This window comes from Urocampus carinirostris, chromosome 2 (assembly GCF_059441175.1).
Source record: "Urocampus carinirostris isolate Australia breed hairy pipefish chromosome 2, RoL_Ucar_1.0, whole genome shotgun sequence".
NCBI lineage: Eukaryota > Metazoa > Chordata > Actinopteri > Syngnathiformes > Syngnathidae > Urocampus > Urocampus carinirostris.
This window is the reverse complement of record NC_142350.1, coordinates 23,500,873-23,523,499: the sequence shown is the minus strand read 5'-3', so window position 1 is coordinate 23,523,499 and position 22,627 is coordinate 23,500,873. Positions and strand designations below refer to the sequence as shown.

At 41.1% G+C, this 22,627-nt stretch overlaps 1 protein-coding gene across 3 annotated transcripts in view; it reads left to right on the top strand.

The window, feature by feature from the left end:
- LOC148371413 (tax1-binding protein 1 homolog A-like) overlaps positions 1 to 22,627 on the top strand; it is a 46,889-nt gene that overhangs the window by 10,415 nt on the left and 13,847 nt on the right. For all 3 annotated transcript variants that reach the window (XM_088329472.1, XM_088329471.1, XM_088329469.1), the window contains exons 3-11: positions 1,116 to 1,218; positions 2,555 to 2,745; positions 5,038 to 5,193; positions 11,443 to 11,591; positions 12,362 to 12,452; positions 13,551 to 13,736; positions 15,301 to 15,552; positions 16,566 to 16,757; positions 16,841 to 16,913. In XM_088329472.1, the coding sequence (XP_088185598.1) occupies positions 1,116 to 1,218; positions 2,555 to 2,745; positions 5,038 to 5,193; positions 11,443 to 11,591; positions 12,362 to 12,452; positions 13,551 to 13,736; positions 15,301 to 15,552; positions 16,566 to 16,757; positions 16,841 to 16,913 (1,393 nt within the window). The remainder of the gene's footprint in view (positions 1 to 1,115; positions 1,219 to 2,554; positions 2,746 to 5,037; positions 5,194 to 11,442; positions 11,592 to 12,361; positions 12,453 to 13,550; positions 13,737 to 15,300; positions 15,553 to 16,565; positions 16,758 to 16,840; positions 16,914 to 22,627) is intronic.

The following is a 22,627-nucleotide window of genomic DNA, read 5'->3' as shown; positions in this document are numbered from 1 at the left end:
TTGTGTTTGGGGGCACAAACCGATGGCCAAATGTTTTCCTTCAAGATCTTCTGGTAAATGCCAGAATTTATTCTGTCAACAACAGCAAGTTGTCCTTGTCCTGAGGCAGCAAAGCAGCCCCTGACCATCACACTGCTACCAAGATGCTTTACTGTTGGCATCCTGTTCTATTTGTCAAATGCTGTGCCTTTTTTATGCCAGTTGTAACGGGCTACACATCTTCCTAAAAGTGCAGTTTATTGCTTATCAGTCCAGAAAATGTTTCTTGACCGTTTTGAGGATAATCAAAATGCTTCTTGGTAAATGTGAGACGACTCTTTGTGTTCTTTTGTGACGGCAGTGGTTTTCGCCTTGGAACTCTCCCATGATGCCATTTTTCGCCAGTGTCTTTCTCATAGTGGAGTCATTAAATCTGACCTTGACCGAGTCCAGCAAAGCCTTCAGTTCCTTAGTTTTTCAAGGTTCCTTTGTAACCCCTTGGATGAGCCGTCATCGCACTCTTTCTGTAATCTTAGTTGGTCGACAACTCTTGGAAAGATTTGCCACTGTTCCCAGTTTGCTCCATTTGTGGATAATGGCTCTGGCAGTGGTTTGCTGGAGCCCGACAGCCAAGGAAACAGCTTTGTGACCTTTTTCATTAACATTTTCAATTTCTTTGTGTAATTGTTTTGGGATCGTGGCATGTAAATTGTGTTCTTGAGATTTTGTAGCCTACTTTGCGTTACTTCTATGGAATTTTATCTTACTGGGTGGCTAACATTTGGGTAATCCGACTTGCAAGTTAGATTCAACCGATTTTTCACCGAAGAACAAGGAAACAAAAAGTATAATTTGATTAATCTAATTACACTAAACGCAACACCCTCAACACCTGATTCACTCTGGGAAATCTTATACCCTCCTCCCCACCTCAAGACATTTTTTGGGGGGATCCATACAATTTGTAGGTCACCCTTTTTGGTTTACAAATGGTGAATTTCTTCTAAAGGTGAGAGATTTTCATGCCTGTATATATAAAAATACTCCCTGGAGCCTGTTTCCTGCTGTCTTTGCAACACACCGTGACTATATATGCTGTCAGAATATAATATACAACTTGTGTTTTGTGTCTCCAGGTGGGCTGGAGCACCGCTCGAGACTACTACACCTTCCTTTGGTCGCCTATGCCTGAGAAATACCAACCGGGAAGTAGCGTGCATACTACTGTCGTTTTTCAAGGTGCAGAATACCAAAAAAACGCGCGCACACACACACACACACAAAAAAGTCAGCATGCAAAGCCGAAGTAACTTCAGAAGTTTATGACGCGTATAAAAAGCAGCACTTTTATTTAATAAGGAAACATAACCGCACATGTGGGCCTGGGACCTTAAGCATATCTGAAACCGCAATCGCTTCCTCCTACACACGCGCTAAGGGCCTGCAAACAGATTTTACGGTGCCTGGATTGCCTTCGATATTACACAAAGAAAATATGAGCCTGTGCTGCGGTGGCTCACTATTGAGTAAAAGGGATTTCCCGTGCTTAATTGTGAGCCTAGAGATGTGTTATGATTTTGAAACAAAGGGGTTCCAATGGGGCTGAGTGCTAAACACCCAGCCGCCCTTCTGTATTTTCTGTGTCATTGAAACATTAATTTTGCTTAATTGGATTTCCTTGTTTTTGGTTTTGAAAATTAAAAAAAAAAAACAATGGTGGGTGTAGAGCAGTACCTCTCAATGATTTACTGTCACGCCCCGCCTCGGAAGAAGAAATGCTCTCGCGCACCTCACCAACATCCATCTTTTTTTCTTTTTTTTTTAACCGATCATATAAAATTTGTGGTGATAAAACGATTGCTCGATTTTGGTGGTAACACGTTTCCTCTGCCCATGCCAAATCTACGCCTTTTGGCATATTTAGGCTAAAATGAAACTAGCCTCTTATCAGCATAATTGGGTTGTTATGTCTTTAAGTGACAGTTTAATTTATTTGGCCTTGTGCTGTCTGCTGCCAACATTTTTAAGATCGTAAGCACACTATCTCCCTCAATGGTCGCAGTGAAGTGTTACATACGCTTTGACAAACCTCCTTGTCCTAGCTTTCGGGAGGAGACTTATTTGACTCTTTACCCCATCTCTCTTTGTCTCTGCATCCGTGTTAAATATTTTTTTCATGGGGGTCACTTGCAGATCTGCTCCTTTTCGCGTCTACACTTCATACTCAATGCCTTTACTCTGTGCTTTACGCACTTTGTTGAGGCTAATTGTAAACAAAATACTCTGCCTTTGAGAACGTAACTGAGCCCCAGTGTGGTGGAGGTGCAATTGGACTTCATTCTGGGAAAGGGGAAAAAAAAATACGTTCCCCCAAGTTAAACGCGCCTGCCCCACTATTTGAGAACCACTCGTTTATAGCAATAAGCTTGTTTTTTGTGGGGTAAAAGCTGCTGATGTAAACTCCAAACATTTTTGGAATGATGTTTCAATGTTCCTTTGTGCTTAAGAAAACAATTCTAAACGGGTTCATAATTTTTGGTTCGGTAACACCTCACTACTATATTTGTATCTGTAGGTTATTACATCCCCAAGTCGGATGGGGAATTTTATCAATTTTGTTACGTGACGCACGGAGGCGACATAAGAGGGGCAAGCACGCCTTTCCAATTCCGAGCGTCCACGCCAAGCGAGGAACTGCTGACAGTCAGCGAAGATGACTGCAATTCCGACATCCTGGTGGTCACCACCAAAACCGGTCTGCTCGAGGTATGCTCCAGCACTTTATTGCTAACTTTTGGTACACTTTCGTTAGGACATAATGTGGAAAACATTAAAATAATGTGATTGTTGCCTCCAGCTTCATTTTTTTAACAATATAAAATGAATGTCAGATGTTTATAGATTAGTAGACACTCAAAATAAGGAAAAAAAAGAAAAATTCCCATATTTTAAAACGTTGGAAAAAAAAAACGTTAATATGAGCGGAATGTATTAATATATCAGAGGAGAGATAATTAAGCTTATTTCGAGTGTTATTTTCCTTGTTCCACTAAACATAGTTGATTGTTATTTTTACTTTTTTACACATTTCCTCTAACCAACATTTTTTTTCTTGTAAAATTAAAAAAATAAAACTAAACATGAGCAACATGGACCAACGTGTGGGATGGCTGATACTTTAGTGAAGTTTACCTTGAGAAATACTTATTTGGCTAAATATATTATTTGATTATTATTAATTCATGTATTTATTACATTGTTTGTAACAAATTTCACTCATTATATTTTTTTATGTACATGGGACCATAGAACTGTTAAAAAAAAAATTATTACAGGTGACATCCTACTTTCCAAGCTGTTCGGCTGTAATAACCACGGCCACCAGATGCTCATTTTTTCCCAGCTGATGTTCTTGGATGTTACCTGTTAACACCAAACAAAAAAGTTGGTTTCATTGCATAGACGGGGAAAGTGAATTCAAATAGGGGAGTAGTGTTTGCCGCGCCACCTAAATCCAACAATTTTTTGTTCAAGCTCTCTGCTTTTTTTTCCTGTGGATTTGGTACGAGTTCCAGTCAAAATGTGCATCTTTCCTTTTTGACTCTACTTAAATTACAAAGCAAACAGCGCTCTGCTGCCTCCTAGTGATAGTGAGGAATATTACAGTTACTCTGCTGATCACTGGATAAATAATCCAGATATTGGGTTTTGGATTACATGTCGCTACTGTTTTGCTACATTTTAATCACTGCAGCTTTAATCACAGTTTGACTTCTTTTTGTTTGCGTGGCGACGTAAAGAAAAATGGCAAGCTGATATTTTCCACAACACTAAATACAAAAGACTGCAGTGACGTCTGGAAACATTTATGACGCACTTCTAGAGAAATTAGCCCATATTCATGCCAACATACACATAATACATAACAGGAGCAAAATAATAGGTTTGACAGTAGTTTAGTCCTCAATTTATACATCCAAATTGAACAGTAGTGGAAGTTACTTATCAAAAATGCTAAACTTCTCTTGTCAGGTTGCTGACGTTTTTTTTAATCTTCAAGGAACGCTAGCGGGCAAATGCTGATAGGTCCATTACTAGGGCAATTACCAACAACAGCAACACAACAAGACGTGTCAATGTTGCAATTTGGCAATATTCTCCACAGTATGGTTACCCTTGGCTGTCGTCTTGAAATATAGGGCTTGCATTTTACTCGACAGCCCTCATTCCTGTTTCTCCTGGTGCAGTTGTAAATATGTGCTTGTCTTAGTAATCACTATCTTGACTTGTCACATTTTTTGAAAACACATGACATAAACAACTCATCTGGTGTGTGGTGGCACAGCAACATTGGGGTTCTGTACAGGGTTCATATGGGTCTTGAAATCCTTGAAAATGCTTGATTTTTAATGTTGAGTTTGCAACTCTTGATAATTTTTAGTGGAAGTGCTTGTGAATGATTAAAATTGTTGCCATATTTTCCGCAAGTCTGACTCGATAGACTATGCATTAAACAAAGGACAATAAATCATGTCTGTCTAAGATTATGCTGAAAATGCTCTGGTGGGTTCGCTTTGCCACCCCATTTCGTCATCCCTCTCGATTAACAGAAGCTGGCATTAGTTTGTATGGTGTTGTCATGTGAGACGTCCTGGCTTCTCTGCGTCATTCCCAAGAGGTCAGGTAAAGAGACTAAAATGCCGGGCACTGGAGAAATTGGAAAATTGGCTTTGAAAGTTAAAGGGATTTCTTTCTGTTTTGTCTGTGTTGCGCGTTTGATTGTCAAAAGCTGCTTGGGGTAAGTTTACCTGCCGTCGTGTACAGCGTGCGTTTTCAAAAATATCTGTTTAAGCCTGCGGTTCAAAATCCGGTGCGGCTTATACAACGACAGAGTTGGTTTTTCGTTTTCAAAATTGAGCATGCGGCTTGCTGTAGTCCAGAATTTACAGTAATTTCCTGCTGGAACACTGTTTGAGAAACACAGTGTGAAAAGCGGCATAGATGCAGTGTTATATCCTCAAAGTGTAAATTTTTCACACGTGACTTTGGTTTCGGCAGCGTGTGGAGGAGGCACAGCAGGAGCAGAGGGATCTCCTGAAGGCCATGCATCTCCTCCAGGAGGAAAGGCAGCAGTTGCAGGAAGAGCAAAAGCAACTTTCCCGGGAACGAGAGCAAGAACGGGAGACCTGCTGCCTGTTGCGTACGCACAACCAGGTTGGATCATAAATTATTTGACCATGCAGCCTTCTGACGGACTGATAGTCTGTGCGCAGACACTGTACAATTTGTATTTTTCTTTTTTTACACATTCAAATATTTTAGTGTGTTCGCGCGCGTCTGGTAGTGTTTGTGCCTGGGTATGACTGTGTCTGTGTGACAGTCTGGCTGTTTATGTGTGAGGGTATGATATGTGAGAGAAAGCATGATTTACCTTTTAAACGTCGTCTCACACGTTTTTGCACAGACACGCAAGATACGTTACAGGAGTCGGTTCCTCACCAGCGAGCACAGGTCTTAACTCTTCAAAGGGTTGATAAATAATCCGCATGCAATTAGCTCTGCTTTCAAATCTCGTGTGTTTGTGTGCGGGCTTTTTAACGACGCGGCTCAGTGAGCTCGAACGGAACCGCCTCTCTGTCGCAAGCCCTTTTTGACAGTCCACTAAACCACCTCGGCCAGGCTGAGGGACAAACACTACCTCAGTCACGCAATGGCTAACTCATTATTTAAAATGCAGAGTTAACTGTTAGGCAAATCTGTCAAATCATCTTAACTGAAAGAGAAATACGCTACTCTTCAATAGCTTGGGCTCATCCAGACAATACTGTTTTCCATGAAGAAGTCACACTTTTATTTATCAAATGAGTTGCCCAATGTCTTTGTGCTTTTGCCCATATTCAGGCTTTTTATGAGTGCTTGAAATCCTTGAAAATCCATTTATTTTAATGTTGTGTTTTCCAGGATTTAATAGTACTTGAATATTGAGTGAAGTGCTTGTAAACACTTGAAATTGTTGCCATGTTTCTCAGCAAATCTGCTGGCAATTGAAGCTAACACTGCCCTCCTGGTGGCATCGCTTTGTCATGGCATTTTTTCGTCCCTCGTGATTAACTGCAGCTGGTATTGGTTTGTACAGTATTGTCTTGTGAAGCGTTATCACCCCCTAGGGGACTGGTGCAAATACATCTTAACAGGGAAAAAGCAAAACCAGTTTAATCCTCCTGGGCATGGATTTCACCAGAGCCTCACAAATTGCCACTGGAATGCTCTTCCACTCCTCCATGACAACATGACTCAGCCAGGGAATGTTCGAGATCTTGTGCTTCCCCACCTTTCACTTGAGGACGCCCCAAAAATGTTCTATTGGATTTAGATCTGGAGACATGCTTGGCCAGTCCATCCTTTTTACTCTTAGCCCCTTTAGAAAAGCTTTGGGCATCTTAAAAGTGTATTTGTTGTCATTGTCAGGCCACCCACTGAAAACAAGCCCCTGACCCAAATTGGGTCCCGACCCACCAGTTGAGGAACACTGGTGTGTACACTTATGTTGATATTCAATTAAAAAAAAAGACATTTGCAACTAAAGTAATATTTAACAATGTATATGTATTTCTGATTAGTTAAATGTCCATTGAATAAAACAATGCTTTTCCATTAAAAATAATTTGTAAGCGACCCTCAACTTTGAACGGTAATGAATACTGATGAAACTCATAAAACTTCTACAGTTATTTTGAGTATTATTAGTAAATAGTCCAGACGAGTTTGGCTGGAAACGGTTTACTTTTGAATATTGTGTGCTATTGCCCTCTAGCGGCGGAAATCAGCACAGGCTGCACGTGAAAGTGGATTTTAGTTTGACTTTTTTGTTGTTGTTTTTTTTGTTTTTTACTTAAGGAAAAAATCTGCAATAATTACGGGTTAATACATACTGTTAATACCACTCGATTTTTCATCCTACACAAGCATTTAAAACTTATGTTTAATTTACAGAAGGCACGTCATGAGAATGAAAATATCTTTTTACGTGAAACGCTAAGTACATTTTTTTTTGGTACCTGCTAATTTTATGACTACACTTTTTATAAGGTCCTTATAAACTGCTTAAGGCCTTTTCAAACAGCACTCATAAAAAGAACACACCCAAAAAATCATTTATTTTCAAGACATGGCCTCCAGCAGAGCAGCGGTCTAAGGCATAAGCGAACTAAGCGGCTAACTTATATGTAATTAAATATATGTAAAACGTTTTGTGTGTGAGTGAGTGATGATTGCAACAAAAATACCTATACAGAAATACAACAAAATATTAAAAAATAACTACAAAACTAATATAAAATGGTGTGCTTAAAAACAGGAACCACATATCTGCCTTCATTTTGTAAATAATTAAAAAAATAGTGTAAAAATACTACAAAAATACTTCTTCAATAAGAATATGATAAAAAATACTAATGCAGACATATTACCCCATAAATACTACAAAAATACAACTACAGTAATATTACAAAAATACTAACAACAACATTACTACTATGGAAATACTACAAAAACTTTACACAAGTACTATTAACTTACTGCTTTGGAAATACCTAAAAATACAGAAATGCTACAAAAAGATAACAATACATAATACTATAATACAAAACACTACTACACAAATATTACTACAGAAATACTACAACAGAAGTCTTACAATTTAAATACTGTATAAAAAACAACTACAGCAAACATGCGAAAATTCTACCATGGAAGTGCTACAAAAATAAAACTACAGTAATGTATTACAAAATAGTTTGTATATACAACAAAGTCTACTATGGCAATACTACAAAATACACCAAAAATTCTAAAATAATAATAATATAGTAATACTAATAAAATACTTCAAACATAAAACTCCTGTAATACCACAAACAATCTACAATGAAAATGTGTCAAAAATAAAAGTACAGTAATGGTCTACTACAAAAATATTACAGATATACAACAAAAAATCTACAATGAAAATGCTACAAAATACAACAGTAATACTAAAAATGAATACTATAAAAAAAATTACGTAAAACTGTAATTCGAGACTGGGTGGAAACATGTTGACCTGCAGAGGGATGGGCGCCATCAGGCTGTACACACCATGGGAAATGGTGCTTCGTGTGGTTAAAAGGGTCTGACGAACTAACCCACCAATACTACAAAAATACAAAAAAAATACTACAGGAATAGTAAGTCCTGGCCCCCGGCCGGGCTTGTGCACGGCCAGTCTGGTTGGGTGTGATAATTTCTAGTTTGTGTTTAAGTTTCCCGTTTTGCATACACGCATGGAAAAAAAAAGACAATTGAAGGTGTGCAAAGTCAAGTCAAGTCAAGTCATTTTTATTTGTATAGCCCTAAATCACGAAGAGTCTCAAAGGGCTTCACAGATTGTTACACTATATTACACAAACTATTTTCAACCGACAAGAGGAGTAGGTTATTCGTATGCAATGGAGTAGAAGTGAGTTTTAAGTTTAGATTTAAACATTTCCACTGAGGTTGCAGATCGAATCTCAGGGGGAAGAGCATTCCACAGCACCGGTGCCCGGATGGAGAACGCTCTCGAACCAGCAGAAGACTTCTTTGCTCTCGGGATCATCAGAAGACCAGCACTCTCAGATCGTAGGCTTCGGCCCGGGACATAGTGGCAGATCAGATCTGAAAGATAAGAGGGAGCAAGTCCATGTATGATTTTGTACAATACTAAGAGAACTTTGAAGTCACATCTTTGGCTAACTGGGAGCCAATGCAGGTTAGCCAAAATCGGTGTTATGTGATCGTACTTTTTTGTCCTGGTTAAGAGCCTCGCTGCGGCATTTTGTACTAGCTGAAGAGACTTGATTCTGGACTTCGGGAGACCGGAGAGTAGTGCATTGCAGTAATCGAGACGGGAGGTAACAAATGCATGAATTAATGTTTCCGCATCAGACTGAGACAGTATTGAACGGATTTTAGCAATGTTGCGAAGATGGAAGAAGGCAGTTCTAGTAATTTGTTTTACATGCATCTCAAAGGATAGTTCAGGGTCAAATATGACACCTAAATTTTTAACTGAGTCACTCTGTGTGATGTGACATTTGTCAATGTTCACAGCAGTTTTTGAGAATAAGTCCCGGCATTTAGAAGGACCAATGACTAACATTTCAGTCTTTTCAGAGTTAAGACGCAAGAAGTTGAGTGACATCCACTCTTTTATCTCAGTGAGACAGGCCTCCAAATTTCCACAGTTTAGTGTGGAAGATTCCTCCAACGGAAGATATAGTTGAGTGTCGTCTGCATAGCAATGGAAGCTGATGTTGTACTTGCGAATAATATCACCTAACGGAAGCATGTAAATGTTGAAAAGTAGGGGGCCGAGCACTGAACCCTGCGGAACACCGCAGGTAACATTAAAGGGCTCAGATGTCGTTTCACCATATTTAACACAGTGTGTCCTATCTGAGAGGTAGGATTTGAACCACGAGAGGACAGCTCCTGAGAGACCAATCCATTTTTCCAACCGTTCTAGTAGGATATTGTGGCGCACTGTGTCTTTTGGTGACAAGTGATTTTAGTCGCGGTTGATTTACTGCACTTTGCTACTGATTGACACACAAGTTCAAACAAGTTGATTTGGAAGACGAGCCAAGTGAAAAAACAAAACAACAACCTATAATTCACATGAGAATAGTTTGCTACTGCAACATACCACAACTCTTACTTAACATGTTGCATCTCAAACTTACACAAAATTAATTTAATATCCATCATATGCCACTTATAAAATAAGAACTAAAACCAAACAAAAGATAGGGCCCAAATTGGGTAAAATATGGACCTGAATGTACTTTTTAGAAACTTTTTTTTTTTAATTATTTACAAAACAACTTATTCTTTGGGTTGTTTAAACAAAATCAACTAGCTTTTTGGGAGGTTGAGGTGGTTGTGATTCAATTTCAAGTGTTAGTTTGAAGAAATAAAATCATTTTTTACAGGTTTGAAACAAACGCATGATTCAACGTTTAAAACGACACCACACTTAAACAGTATGAACATAATTTTTGATATTTTTCATTGTTTTTCTCCTTAATGAAATCTTTAGCTATTACGTTTATTAGCTATTGAAATAATGTGATAGAATATTTGAAGGTTCCTTTAAACAAAATTGTCTTTTTTTCCGTTATTTTAAATAAAACCCAAATCAACATTTTTGGAAAGTAATATTGTTTTGGTTTTAAATTAAAAAAAAACCTTAAAATTATTTAATAATGATTATATTTTATTACACTTGTTTGTGTTTTCTTTCTGTATCAAATGAACAGTGCTGGGCTTGGTCGTGCATTATTACCCAGCTATTGACATTGTTTCCAATTCAAACATAGTAACCCAACTTTTGGGGGGGGGGGTTGTTTAAAACCAAGGTTCAATTTTTGTTTTGTTTTTGTAACTTTAAACAACCCATTTTGGGAATTAAATCCAACAAAATGTTTTTTTTTTTCAATAAAACCCAACATTTGAAAGTTATTTTAAAGGAATCACCACTTTTTATAGTTTTCTAATTTTTATTATTGACTACAATATTTAAGGTCATATCAACTTCTGGATTATTGCAGACTTAGGTCTGTGTCAATTAATTTAAAGGGACATTGTGTAATATTTAGTCCCTCTTAGTTGTAAAAAAACAAAACCTTATTCATTAAGAAAAACTCTTTGAATGATAAGTAAACATACATAAATTATACCTTTTAAAAAAACCAACAACCTATATTCTAAATAGACACAATTATTTTATATAACACAAGGGCCACCTAGAGGTAACTGACATGATTGTCCGCCATTTATGTGAACAAACAAAAACCTTATGAAAGCCTGAACCAAAGAAGAAGAAATTTAGTGCCGTTTGGTCACTTCAAGTCTCCGTAGTTTGTATTCTTCCATGTGCTTTGTAGCACTCGTTTTGGTTGCACCACACCAGGGGTCTCCTACATGGTATCTTCAGGAATCAGGGTCCCCCCTAGGGACAACTGAGGTGCCCGCTAAAAATAGCTTAGCAGTGCTGGGTCATTTTGATTTTCTTGTAAAACAACCCTATTTCCAGTAATTAACCTGCTAATAAATTAGTCAGAACACGATAAGTTATACAAATGCATATCAAAATGGGTGCCTTTAGTGCTATTTAGTTACAACAAAAAGTTGCTTTCCTGTTAAAAAAAGGTTGCAGATCCCTGCACTACACAATACAGTGATATCTAGTGGTCAAATAATGTCACTTAAAAAAAGGAAAAGGTATTACCGGGATACAGTTAAAAAATATTTGAATGGAATCCAACTTGATGTATTGGCCACTTGTCTGTCATTCAGTCATTGCTATTGCGTGATTCACTCACAGCCTGCAGAATCCTGGCGCCTCTTCAATGTTTCAATATTTCATGTCCTTGCGTTCCTCAGGAGCTTCTGCGTTCCTCGCAGTGTTTATCAGAGGAACGCGAGGAGGACAGGAGGAAGCTGGCGGAGGCCACTGATCGAGTGCGCCAACTTGAGGAGGACCTCCTTGGAGTCACTCAGAAAGGCCTGCAGAAAGAAACTGAAATAGATTGGTGAGACGTGCACAGCGGTCAATAAATTCAGTGTTTTGTCAACCAGTGTGCCATGAGACCTTATCTAGTTTGCAGTGAGAAATTGCACAATTTTACCTTTGCAAGCAAGCAGGCCTTTTTTCAGTATGTTTGATTACTTCCAGTTATCCGCCGAGTAACTAACATTTATCCATATCAGTAGGTGGCAGCAGCTTGCTATTTTTCTTTTTCATTCATTTTATGGACTAATAAGAGGTAGTAAAGGGAAATATATGTAATAACTTATTTACTCCAAAATAGGGAGAGAAGACATGACTGGATTTTGAACTTGCAAGAGGAACAGGGAGAGAAGCCTTTAAAAAAGGAAATCAAACCTGCTCTAAGGCCTTCCACTGAGCCATGTCTTTTTCATTAATTTTTCACGGGAAAAGAACAATAATAAATCAAATATTGTAAAAACTTTTCACTTGATTTTATTGATTTTATTATTTAAGATAGGAATAAAACATCATTCTTTTGGCTCACACTTTTTGTTCCTTTTTGGTATTATTTTTGTTGAGATTGTTTTTGATATGTTTCTAAAATACCGAAATTCCAAAAATATACTGTTAATTTAAGATCATTTAAGCTAAAAACAACTGAACCTTAACTGAAACTAGTGCCGCAAATTCCTTTTTAAGATTTAGGATTTGAGATTTTTGAATGCACAAAAAGTGTGCCTTGGCCCCCAAAAAAGGTTGAAAAACACTGAACTAATAAATTCTTGTAAACACGACTTTTCAAACCTATAGCCTACGAGACCAGCTGAAAAAGCTTAAAGCCGAACGAGACAATTTGGAGAGCCAGCTGAAGAACAAGAAGGACGAGAGCGACCTCAACAAAGTAAGAGAGAATCCTAAACATGGTTCTTACACCTTTTTCATGGCCAAATTCAAGCATTTTTAAGGACTTTTAAAGACAACTTTTGGTTTGGCGTTTGAGCTGTGTTGGAAACAGTCCCTTTTATTTACTGTTTTCATGCTACACCAACAGAAAACCGCGAGCATGATCATGAAAACACTCTCAGCCCCCTCCTTTTCCCCTTTCCTGCTTCCTAATTTGTTGCCAAAGTCCCAAACATTCCTGATAAAAGTAAGATAAAGCAGATAGGCACAGTGAGAAAAATGATAAAGGCTCATTGAACTCTGTTGGGCATTTTTCACACTTAATAGAGAAAATATTGTACTTTTAACATTTTAAGGTCACCTGAAACCACGCTTCCCACCTATGATATTGTCATAAATAAAAATTAAATGAAACACACTGATGAATGAATGAATAAATAAATCCGAATTTTTACACCGTTTTAAAGGACTGTTGAAGAAAATTTTACAATTTTTGCAGTACCATTAAAAGAAGAACTCCGTGTGAATCATGTAATTTGCGGAGCCACAATTCTATCGGTTAGAATATGCCATTTTTAATCTTGTGTGTACATGATTTTTTGATCTCGAGTAAATCCCAAACATATTCGTTTTTGTGACAAATTTCTCCCCATATGGGTGTTGGGTGAAAATGACACCTCTGGGAAATACTACCTTCTTTTTTCGCATGGCCCATACTAAATGCCCATGAATAATACGTAATTCTTGCACTAATACGCATTTTACAGTGACCTGTTAGGTCTAGCATGCACCTGTCCTCAAGGGGACAATGCCAAAACAAACTAATGTCAGCTGCCGTTAATCATGAGGAAGGAAATGCATGGCAAAGCAAAGCCACCCGAGAGCAGTGTTCGCGTCATTTTGAAGCTGACTTGTTGAACACGAACATATTAACGATTTCAAGCATTTACTAGCACTTGACTCAAAATTCAAGCACTCTTTAATCCTTGAAAACACATTACATTTTAAGCGTTTTCACAGATTTTTAAGGATTCAAGCACACATATGAACCCTGCTTAAACCGTTAAGAATGACCTGTGGCGTGTTTCTTGCTCAGGTACCTCTGCGAAGTACTGAATTGGAGATCACCAAGCTGAGTGCAGAGTTGCAGATGCTGAAGGCGGTGGAGCTAAACCGGGAGGTGACGATCGCCCAGTTGCAGGAGGAGCTGGAAAGGCTTGGGACCTGTGTTGCACAGCGAGACACTTTGGAGAAGGAGTTGCTCGCCCACAAAACTGATAAGGTATTTACTACACTAAAAAACATTGCTGGGCTCTCAAAACCAATTACATATTTCTTGCCACTTATCTTCTTCATATCACACTCTTTTATTGAAAGTTTTACTGTGAATATCTGTGTTTTGCAACTGAGCAGGATAAGTCAGGTTTGTTTGCCCATTAATCACAAGAAGTCTCGAAGGGCTGCACAGACAATTATTACACCATCTGATCTAAAACCTACATGAGAGCAAGGAAAAACTCAAAACTTTAGCATGAGGAAATGAAGAAAACCTTAAGAAGGAAGTCCAACAAAACCACACAATTAGGATCCGTATACAGCAGGGGTCTCCAAACCTTTTTAATGGATAGGCTACTTTTTATCAGTAATTAGTGTAAGGGGCACCCACTTTGATATGCGTTTTTCTTTTTAAATAGCAACTTAGCTAGATGGCATGCTAAATAACTAAAAAGTAGGGGTGTCACAAAAAAATCGATTCATGTATATATATCGTGATTTTATTTTTGACGATTTTTAAAATTGATTTTGGTGAGGTCATATCCAGTGCATAAGTATGTACACAGTTGTATTTTCATATTTCTATAGTATTCCCATCGCAGTATTTTTGTAGTATTTCTTTAGTGTTTTCGGAATATTACTTAAACTACATTTTAGCACTACCGTTGTAATATTTCTGTATTTCTGTAGAAATATTTCCATAGTAGTACTGTATTGTTTTAATATTTCAGTAGTACTTTTGTTGTATTTATTTAGTATATATGTATTATTACTGTCGTTGTATTTTTGTAGTGTTTTAGTTGTATTATTTCTGGTGTTTGTATTTTTGTATTATATTTCTGTCGTGGTATTTTTGTATTATAGTACTATGGTAGTAGTATTTTTGGTTGTATTTCTGTAGAAGTATTTTTGAAGTAGTGCCATAGTAATATTGTTTTAGTATTTAAGTATCATTACCGTCATTGTATTTTTAGCAGTGTTTTAATTGTATTATTTTTGGGGTTGTATCTTTGTATTATATTACTGTAGTAGTATTTTGTATCATTTTGATAGTGTTTTTAGTTTCCAGATTGAAAGATGAATAATATATTGGGTCACTGTTTTTTGCTCGTTTTTTAGGAAAGAAAATTAAATCGCAATCATCAATTATATTGACTTATAAAGACTTGTAAGATCGCTATTATTGAGAAAACAAGCAAAACATACCGTCTAAATTGTAATTGTTGGTCTTGAGAGGTTTTCTTCCGAGGTGGAGCATGACTGAAAATATTTGAGAAACACTGACCTAGTGCAACTTATGTGTTATTCCAAATGCATAATTATAGCAGGTGTTCATAATATTTTTGTGTGCTTCCGTAGAGCGTTATTTAAACTGATGGACGCTAAAAAATGATGCAAACGAAAATATGTTGACTGTATGTTTTGGGGGGACTCCGTAAAACGAAGCCAAAATGAAGCATTTTCCAACCACCCGACTCCGGAAAAAACAATAAAACTGACAGTCAAAATGTGAAAAACAAAGGCTCCTTGTAAAAATTGCGAAAATATTCTAAGAGCGCTCCTCCGTCCAGGCCGAGCTGGCTGTCGCACGGGAGCAGCTCCAGGTGGCCTCGGAGCAGCTGTCGGCCTCCCGCCAGCAGGCTTCGTTGCTGGCCACGGAGCTCCGCGATTCGGCCAGGGCCCAGGAACGCTCGGTGAGCGAACTCTACCGCGCTCGCCTGGAAGCCGACAAGCTGGGCGCCAGCCTGGTAGCGGCGCGGGCCGAATGTCGGAGCATGGAAAGCCAGCTGGACCGCATGAAGAGCTCCGAGCGCCAACAAGTGGTCAGTCCATATGGGATTCTTTTGAAGCACAGAAATCAGCTCCAACTTAAATTAGTAGCAGTCACAGTTGCTATGAGTAAGTTGTCTCAAACAAGAAAAAAAATACAAAATGTCCAAATACAGGATTCGTACACCTTTTTCATCACCTAATTCAAGCACTTTCAGAGCCAATTTTCTGGTGTCAATCATGCATTTTGCAAAGCCCCCAGATATATCTGCAATTTAATTTTTTTTTTGCTGTTTTTAATCTTGGCTGTGCATTTATCAAGACAAATGATTTTTAGATCTTGAGTATATAACAACTATATTTGTTTTTGAGACAAACCCCCCTATATAGGTGTTGGGTAAAAATGTAGCTTACATTTTTAGTTGCAGGAAGTTATTCTCATATCAATTTACCACTGGGAAACGCCACCTCCATTTTTTGCATGTCCCATAAGAAATGTCCATAGTTGGTAAGTAATCCTTGCACATTGCATAGTGTCTTGTTTAGGTGTAGTGAGTACAAACCTATGCCAGCTGCAGTCAATCACGGGGTAGGAAGAAATGCAATAACAAAGCTAAGCCACCAGAGAGTCACGTCGGTGTGTTTTTTAAGCAGAAAAAAAATATTTTTTCGGTAAGAGCAAATTGAGATGTGAGCACGATCTGAAAATAATTAATCTTGTATGTTAAGGTATCACTGTATGCACTATATAAATACTTAATACTCAAAAAAACATGATATAATTTGTTTGCCTCTAATATAAAGTATTTACATCTGAAATAGGAACTATACACAATCAGGATTTCGCACTTGAAACTGGGACAAGTCAACATGACAACAGAAAAATCCTTCACTGCCCAAAGTTATGGCAATGAAGCGTAAATAAGTAAACAGTGTTACGTAAAAAGACTTAAGAACATCCAAAGTTAGAACTGTACATAACTGAAATATTACAGTCAAATGCTGGGGTATTGCAGTTAGGGACCAAGGTGTTGCCATTCGGTTCAAACTGTTGCAAAATTTTAAGGGTATCGAGACGCACGGGGAACTGGAGCCGAGCGTGCAGATCGTCTCGGAAGCTGAAGCTGAGCTGCAAAGAGAAGTAGAGGAACTGAAGTTACGTCTCCACATGGCCGCCGAGCACTACAAGGAAAAGTACCGCGAGTGCCAGCGACTGCGCAAGCAGGTGGCCAAACTGAATGCCGGCGAGCAGAATGCTGTGAGTGACTGAAACCGCAAACCGCAAAACGCATTAAAGGTTTTGACACTTCCTCATTTTTGCGTCTTCTCTCTTGTGCGCAGGAGCACAAGAGAAATGCATGGACAGAAACGGTTTTGGAGCCTGTGACCCCGAGTCCCGGTTCACCCCCAGCAGGTATGTGCCCCCTTCTTGAATCTTGAATCATATTTATCAGTCACCGAGGTTCAGATCATCAAACCCATTTTAATATCACACAGAGACAACCTTAGGAAGTACAAAATGCACTTTTCAGATGGCGATTCCATTTATTAATACAACAAGAGATCTAAGCCCATCTGACCCTATGTGAAAAAGGTATTGCCCCTCTTGTGAAATCAGAAAGTAACTGTGACTAACCAGTTTTGGAAAAGCTTAGACCAGTTCAACAGGTCACACCCAAAATAAATTGCCACCACCTGTCTAGAATCCAGAAATCACTTTCAATTCTAGAAGAAATTAGAAGAAACAAAATCTATCAGTTTGTAAAAGGTTACGAAGCCAATTCCAATGCAGTAGAGCTCCAGCAAACCACTGTCAGAGCCATTATCCACAAATGGAGAAAACTAGGAACAGAATTGAAGATGTTTAGTCCGAGAAAATGAACATGATGCCAATAGTAAAGCATGGTGGTGACAGTGTAAGGGTCCGGGCTGCTTAGGTGCCTCAGGACCAGGACAAACTGTGGTTGACAGAATCAGGAATCCTGGTGTTCTCCAGAAAATCCTGAAGGAGAATGTCCACTCATCAGTTCGGACCCTTAAACTCGAGCGTTCTTGGATCATGTAGCAGGATGATTTGAGCAAACCAGAAATTCCACATCCAAATGGCTCAAAAAAAAAACAAAATGGTTCTGGATTGGCCAAGTCAAAGATCGGATTTTAATCCGATTGAGACATTGTGATGTGACCTCAAACGGGAGTTTTTTTTGCGAGAAAACCCTCCAATATGGCAGATTTGAAACAACTTTATAAAGAAGAGTGGGCCAAAATTCCTCCAGTGCTGTGACTCATTACCAACTATTGTATACGTTGGATTTCTGTTATCGCTGCCAAAAGTGGCCCAATTTGCCATTCGGTTCAGAGGGCATTACTATTTCACACAGGGTTTAGATTTTTATTGTGCCCGAATAAATGAGATACACATTTCAAAATTGCATTTTGTATTTCCTTGGGTTGTTATTGTGCGGTATTAAAACTGGTTTAAAGATTGGAAACCTTTGTCAGTGATAAATATGCAAAAAACCCAGAAATCAGGAGGGAGGCAAACACTTTCTCACGGCACTGTCGGATGCGAAAATTATTGAGAAGTTTTTATCATTTTCAGTATTTCACCATTGTTTTTTGTTAGGAGTTGCACAGGTGAGGTAAGGCGAGCTGGAAAAAATATTACCGACTTAAAAGCGCATACCTGATGTCAAAAGTTTCCAACCTGCCGATAAATCACAGCTGGCGTCTTTGACAGTTAGTATTAGCACTGCAATTTACTCTGACAATCTTAAACTGCCTTTTTTGTCCTGAGCGAAACAATGTGAAAACTGTGCAGTCACTTTTCTACTGTGAATTACAGCCGCTAGAGGTATTTTTTTATTTTTCCATTTAGTTGTTGTTACTAAGTAATAGGAACGTCACAAGGCCGGAAAAAAATGAATTTTGACTACCAATCTTGGATGAGCATTGGCCACGGAACTTCGTTCATCAAAAAAAATGCCAATATAATTTAATGCATTTCATCCATTTTAAGTCATTGTAAAAGAATGAATTCCGATCACCCCAAAACATAAAATTGTCCATTTTATTTAGTTTTTTTAATTTGCGTCAACTTTTAAGTTGTTGTGTCACTAATCTTCGCTAGATAGCGATGTGTTGTTTTGACTTGGTTTAGCGTAACGTTTCGACACAATCATTCATATATTCTATTGTCTATTTAAAATGATGCTAAAATATAGATTTTTGTGGGGAAAAAAACGCACGAAGTACATTTTTCTGTTCATGCACATGATATCTGAATGGCTATTGGCTCATTCGTATGCATCTTTTTGGATTTTTGGGTTGACAGCAAAAAAAAAAAAAAAAAAAAAAAAAAAGGGTTGACAGCACTCCTCCTTGATCTGCTACCTTATCGTGGTGGAGGAGTTTGTGTGTCCCAATGATCCTAGGAGCTATGTTGTCGGGGGCTTTAAGCCCCTGGTAGGGTCACCCATGGCAAACAGGTCCTAGGTGAGTGGCCAGACAAAACGCAGATCAGAAGACCCCTAATGATGAGAGAAAACTTTGGTCCTCGATTTCCCTCGCCCGGACGCGGGTTACCGGGGCCCCCTTCTGGAGCCAGGCCTGGAGGTGGGGTCCGCTGGCGAGCGCCTGGTGGCCGGACCCTTACCCACGGGGGCCGGCCGGGCACAGCCCGAAGGGACGACGTGGGACCCTCTTCCCATGGGCTCACCACCTGTAGGAGGGGCCAAAGGGGTCGGGTGCGCAGAGAGCTGGGTAGCAGCCAAGGGAGGGGTCCTTGGCGCGACGATCCCCGGCTACAGAAACTGGCTTTTGGGACATGGAACGTTACCTCTCTGGCAGGGAAGGAGCCCGAGTTGGTGCGTGAGGTTGAGAAATTCCGACTAGATATAGTCGGACTCACCTCTACGCACGGCTTGGGCTCTGGTACCAGTCCTCTCGAGAGGGGTTGGACTCTCTTCCACTCTGGAGTTGCCCGTGGTGAGAGGCGCAGAGCCGGTGTGGGCATATTAATTGCTCCACGGCTCGGCGCCTGTACGTTGGGGTTCACCCCGGTAGACGAGAGGGTAGCCTCCCTCCGCCTTCGGGTGGGGGGACGGGTCCTGACTGTTGTTTGTGCTTATGCACCAAATAGCAGTTCGGAGTACCCAACCTTCTTGGGGTCCTTAGAGGGTGTGCTTGAGAGCGCGCCCCCTGGGGACTCCCTCGTACTGCTGGGAGACTTCAACGCTCACGTGGGCAATGACAGTGAGACCTGGAAGGGCGTGATTGGGAAGAACGGCCCCCCTGACCTGAACCCGAGTGGTGTTTCGTTATTGGACTTCTGTGCTCGTCATGGTCTGTCCATAATGAACACCATTTTCAGACATAAGGGTGTCCATATGTGCACTTGGCACCAGGACACCCTAGGCCGTAGTTCGATGATCGACTTTGTCATCGTTTCGTCGGACCTGCGGCCGCATGTTCTGGACACTCGGGTGAAGAGAGGGGCGGAGCTGTCAACTGATCACCACCTGGTGGTGAGTTGGCTTCGATGGTGGGGGAAGATGCCGGCCCGACCCGGCAGACCCAAGCGTGTTGTGAGGGTCTGTTGGGAACGGCTGGCAGAATCTCCTGTCAGAAGAAGTTTCAATTCACACCTCCGGCAGAACTTCGCCCATGTCCCGAGGGAGGCGGGGGACATTGTGTCCGAGTGGACCATGTTCCGTGAAGAAGGAGTCTTATCGGGCCTTCCTGGCCTGTGGGACTCTGGAAGCAGCTGGCAGGTATCGGCTGGCCAAGCGGAATGCGGCTTTGGCGGTTGCCGAGGCAAAAACTCGGGCATGGGAGGAGTTTGGCGAGGCCATGGAAGCCGACTTCCGAACGGCTTCGAGGAAATTCTGGTCCACCATCCGACGTCTTAGGGGGAGGAAGCGGTGTGCCATCGACACTGTGTATAGTGCCGATGGGGCGCTGCTGACCTCGACCCGGGACGTTGTGAATCGGTGGGCGGAGTACTTCGAAGACCTCCTCAATTCCACCGGCACGTCTTCCTCTGGGGAAGCAGAGCCTGAGGACTCTGGGTTGGGCTCTCGTATCACTGGGGTTGAAGTCACCGAGGTTGTCAAAAAACTCCTCGGTGGCAGGGCCCCGGGGGTCGATGAGATCCGCCCAGACTTCATTAAGGCTCTGGATGTTGTGGGCGTGTCATGGTTGACGCGCCTCTGCAACATCGCGTGGACATCGGGGACAGTGCCTCTGGACTGGCAGACTGGGGTGGTGGTTCCCGTCTTTAAGAAGGGGGACCGGAGAGTGTGTTCCAACTACAGGGGAATCACACTTCTCAGCCTCCCTGGTAAGGTCTATTCAGGGGTACTGGAGAGGAGGGTCCGCCAGGAAGTCGAATCTCGGATTCAGGAGGAACAGTGTGGTTTTCGTCCTGGCCGTGGAACACTGGACCAGCTCTATACACTCTTCAGGGTCTTTGAGGGTGCATGGGAATTTGCCTGTCCGGTCTACATGTGTTTTGTGGACTTGGAGAAGGCATTCGACCGTGTTCCTCGGGAGGCCCTGTGGGGGGTGCTTCGGGAGTATGGGGTACCGCACAGTCTTATCCGGGCTGTGCGGTCCCTGTATGCCCGGTGCCAGAGTCTGGTCCGCATTGCCGGCAATAAGTCGGATTCGTTCCCGGTGAGGGTTGGGCTCCGCCAGGGCTGCCCTTTGTCACCGATTCTGTTCATAACTTTTATGGACAGAATTTCTAGGCGCAGCCTTGGCGGGGATGGAGTCCGGTTTGGGGGCCTCAGCATTGCGTCACTGCTTTTTGCAGATGACGTGGTGCTGTTGGCTTCCTCAGCCCGTGATCTTCAGCTCTCGCTGGAGCGATTCGCAACCGAGTGTGAAGCGGCCGGGATGGGGATCAGCACCTCCAAGTCCGAGGCCATGGTTCTCAGTCGGAAAAGGGTGGTATGCTCCCTCCGTGTCGGGGAGGAGGTCTTGCCCCAAGTGGAGGAGTTCAAGTATCTTGGGGTCTTGTTCACGAGTGAGGGTAGGATGGAACGGGAGATCGACAGACGGGTCGGTGCAGCGTCTGCCGTCATTCGGACCCTGTACCGGTCTGTCGTGGTGAAGAGGGAGCTGAGCCGAAAGGCAAAGCTCTCGATCTACCAGTCCATCTACGTTCCTACCCTCACCTATGGTCATGAACTTTGGGTCATGACCGAAAGAACTCGATCCCGGATACAAGCGGCCGAAATGAGTTTCCTCCGCAGGGTGGCTGGGTTCTCCCTTAGAGATAGGGTGAGAAGCTCAGTCATCCGGGAGGGACTCGGAGTAGAGCCACTGCTCCTCCGCGTTGAGAGGAGCCAGTTGAGGTGGCTCGGGCATCTAATAAGGATGCCTCCTGGACGCCTCCCTCGGGAGGTGTTCCGGGCATGTCCCACCGGCAGGAGGCCCCGGGGGCGGCCCAGGACACGTTGGAGAGACTATGTCTCTCGGCTGGCTTGGGAACGCCTCGGGGTCCCGTCGGATGAGCTGGAGGAAGTGGCTGGGGATAGGGACGTCTGGGCTTCCCTTTTAACGCTGCTGCCCCCGCGACCCGACCTCGGATAAGCGGAAGACAATGGATGGATGGATGGATGGGTTGACAGCAGCATTTGCAATAAATCTGAATTCAAAGGAATATTAAATTGCTATGAATTATTTTTTGTTTTTAGAAAAAAATACGTTGGTGTAAATGTATCACTTTTGCCAAATGGGGGGACTTTATGTACAAGTGTTATCTTATTGTACATTGTTTTTATACAGCACTTTGAGTTACATTCTGTGTCTGAACAGTGCAATATAAATGGATTTGTACAGGAAACCATAACAATTCTGAAGAAAAACCTGAGAACGATTTCATAGAATCAAAAACACCTTAAAACATTTAAACGGCAATTTGTAAATTTGCGTCAGCTGTAGTTTTAGGTTGTAATATCACTAATAACCGCAAGATGGCAGCCATGTGTTTGTTTCACTTTTACCTGGGCTTATACTGCCCTCTACCGTACCATGAGTAAAATTCAACTTTTTTATGAGTGACATTTACAACATTACTGTCATCTTCTTAGTGTTTGCACTTATACGTTGGTGCTGTTTTCA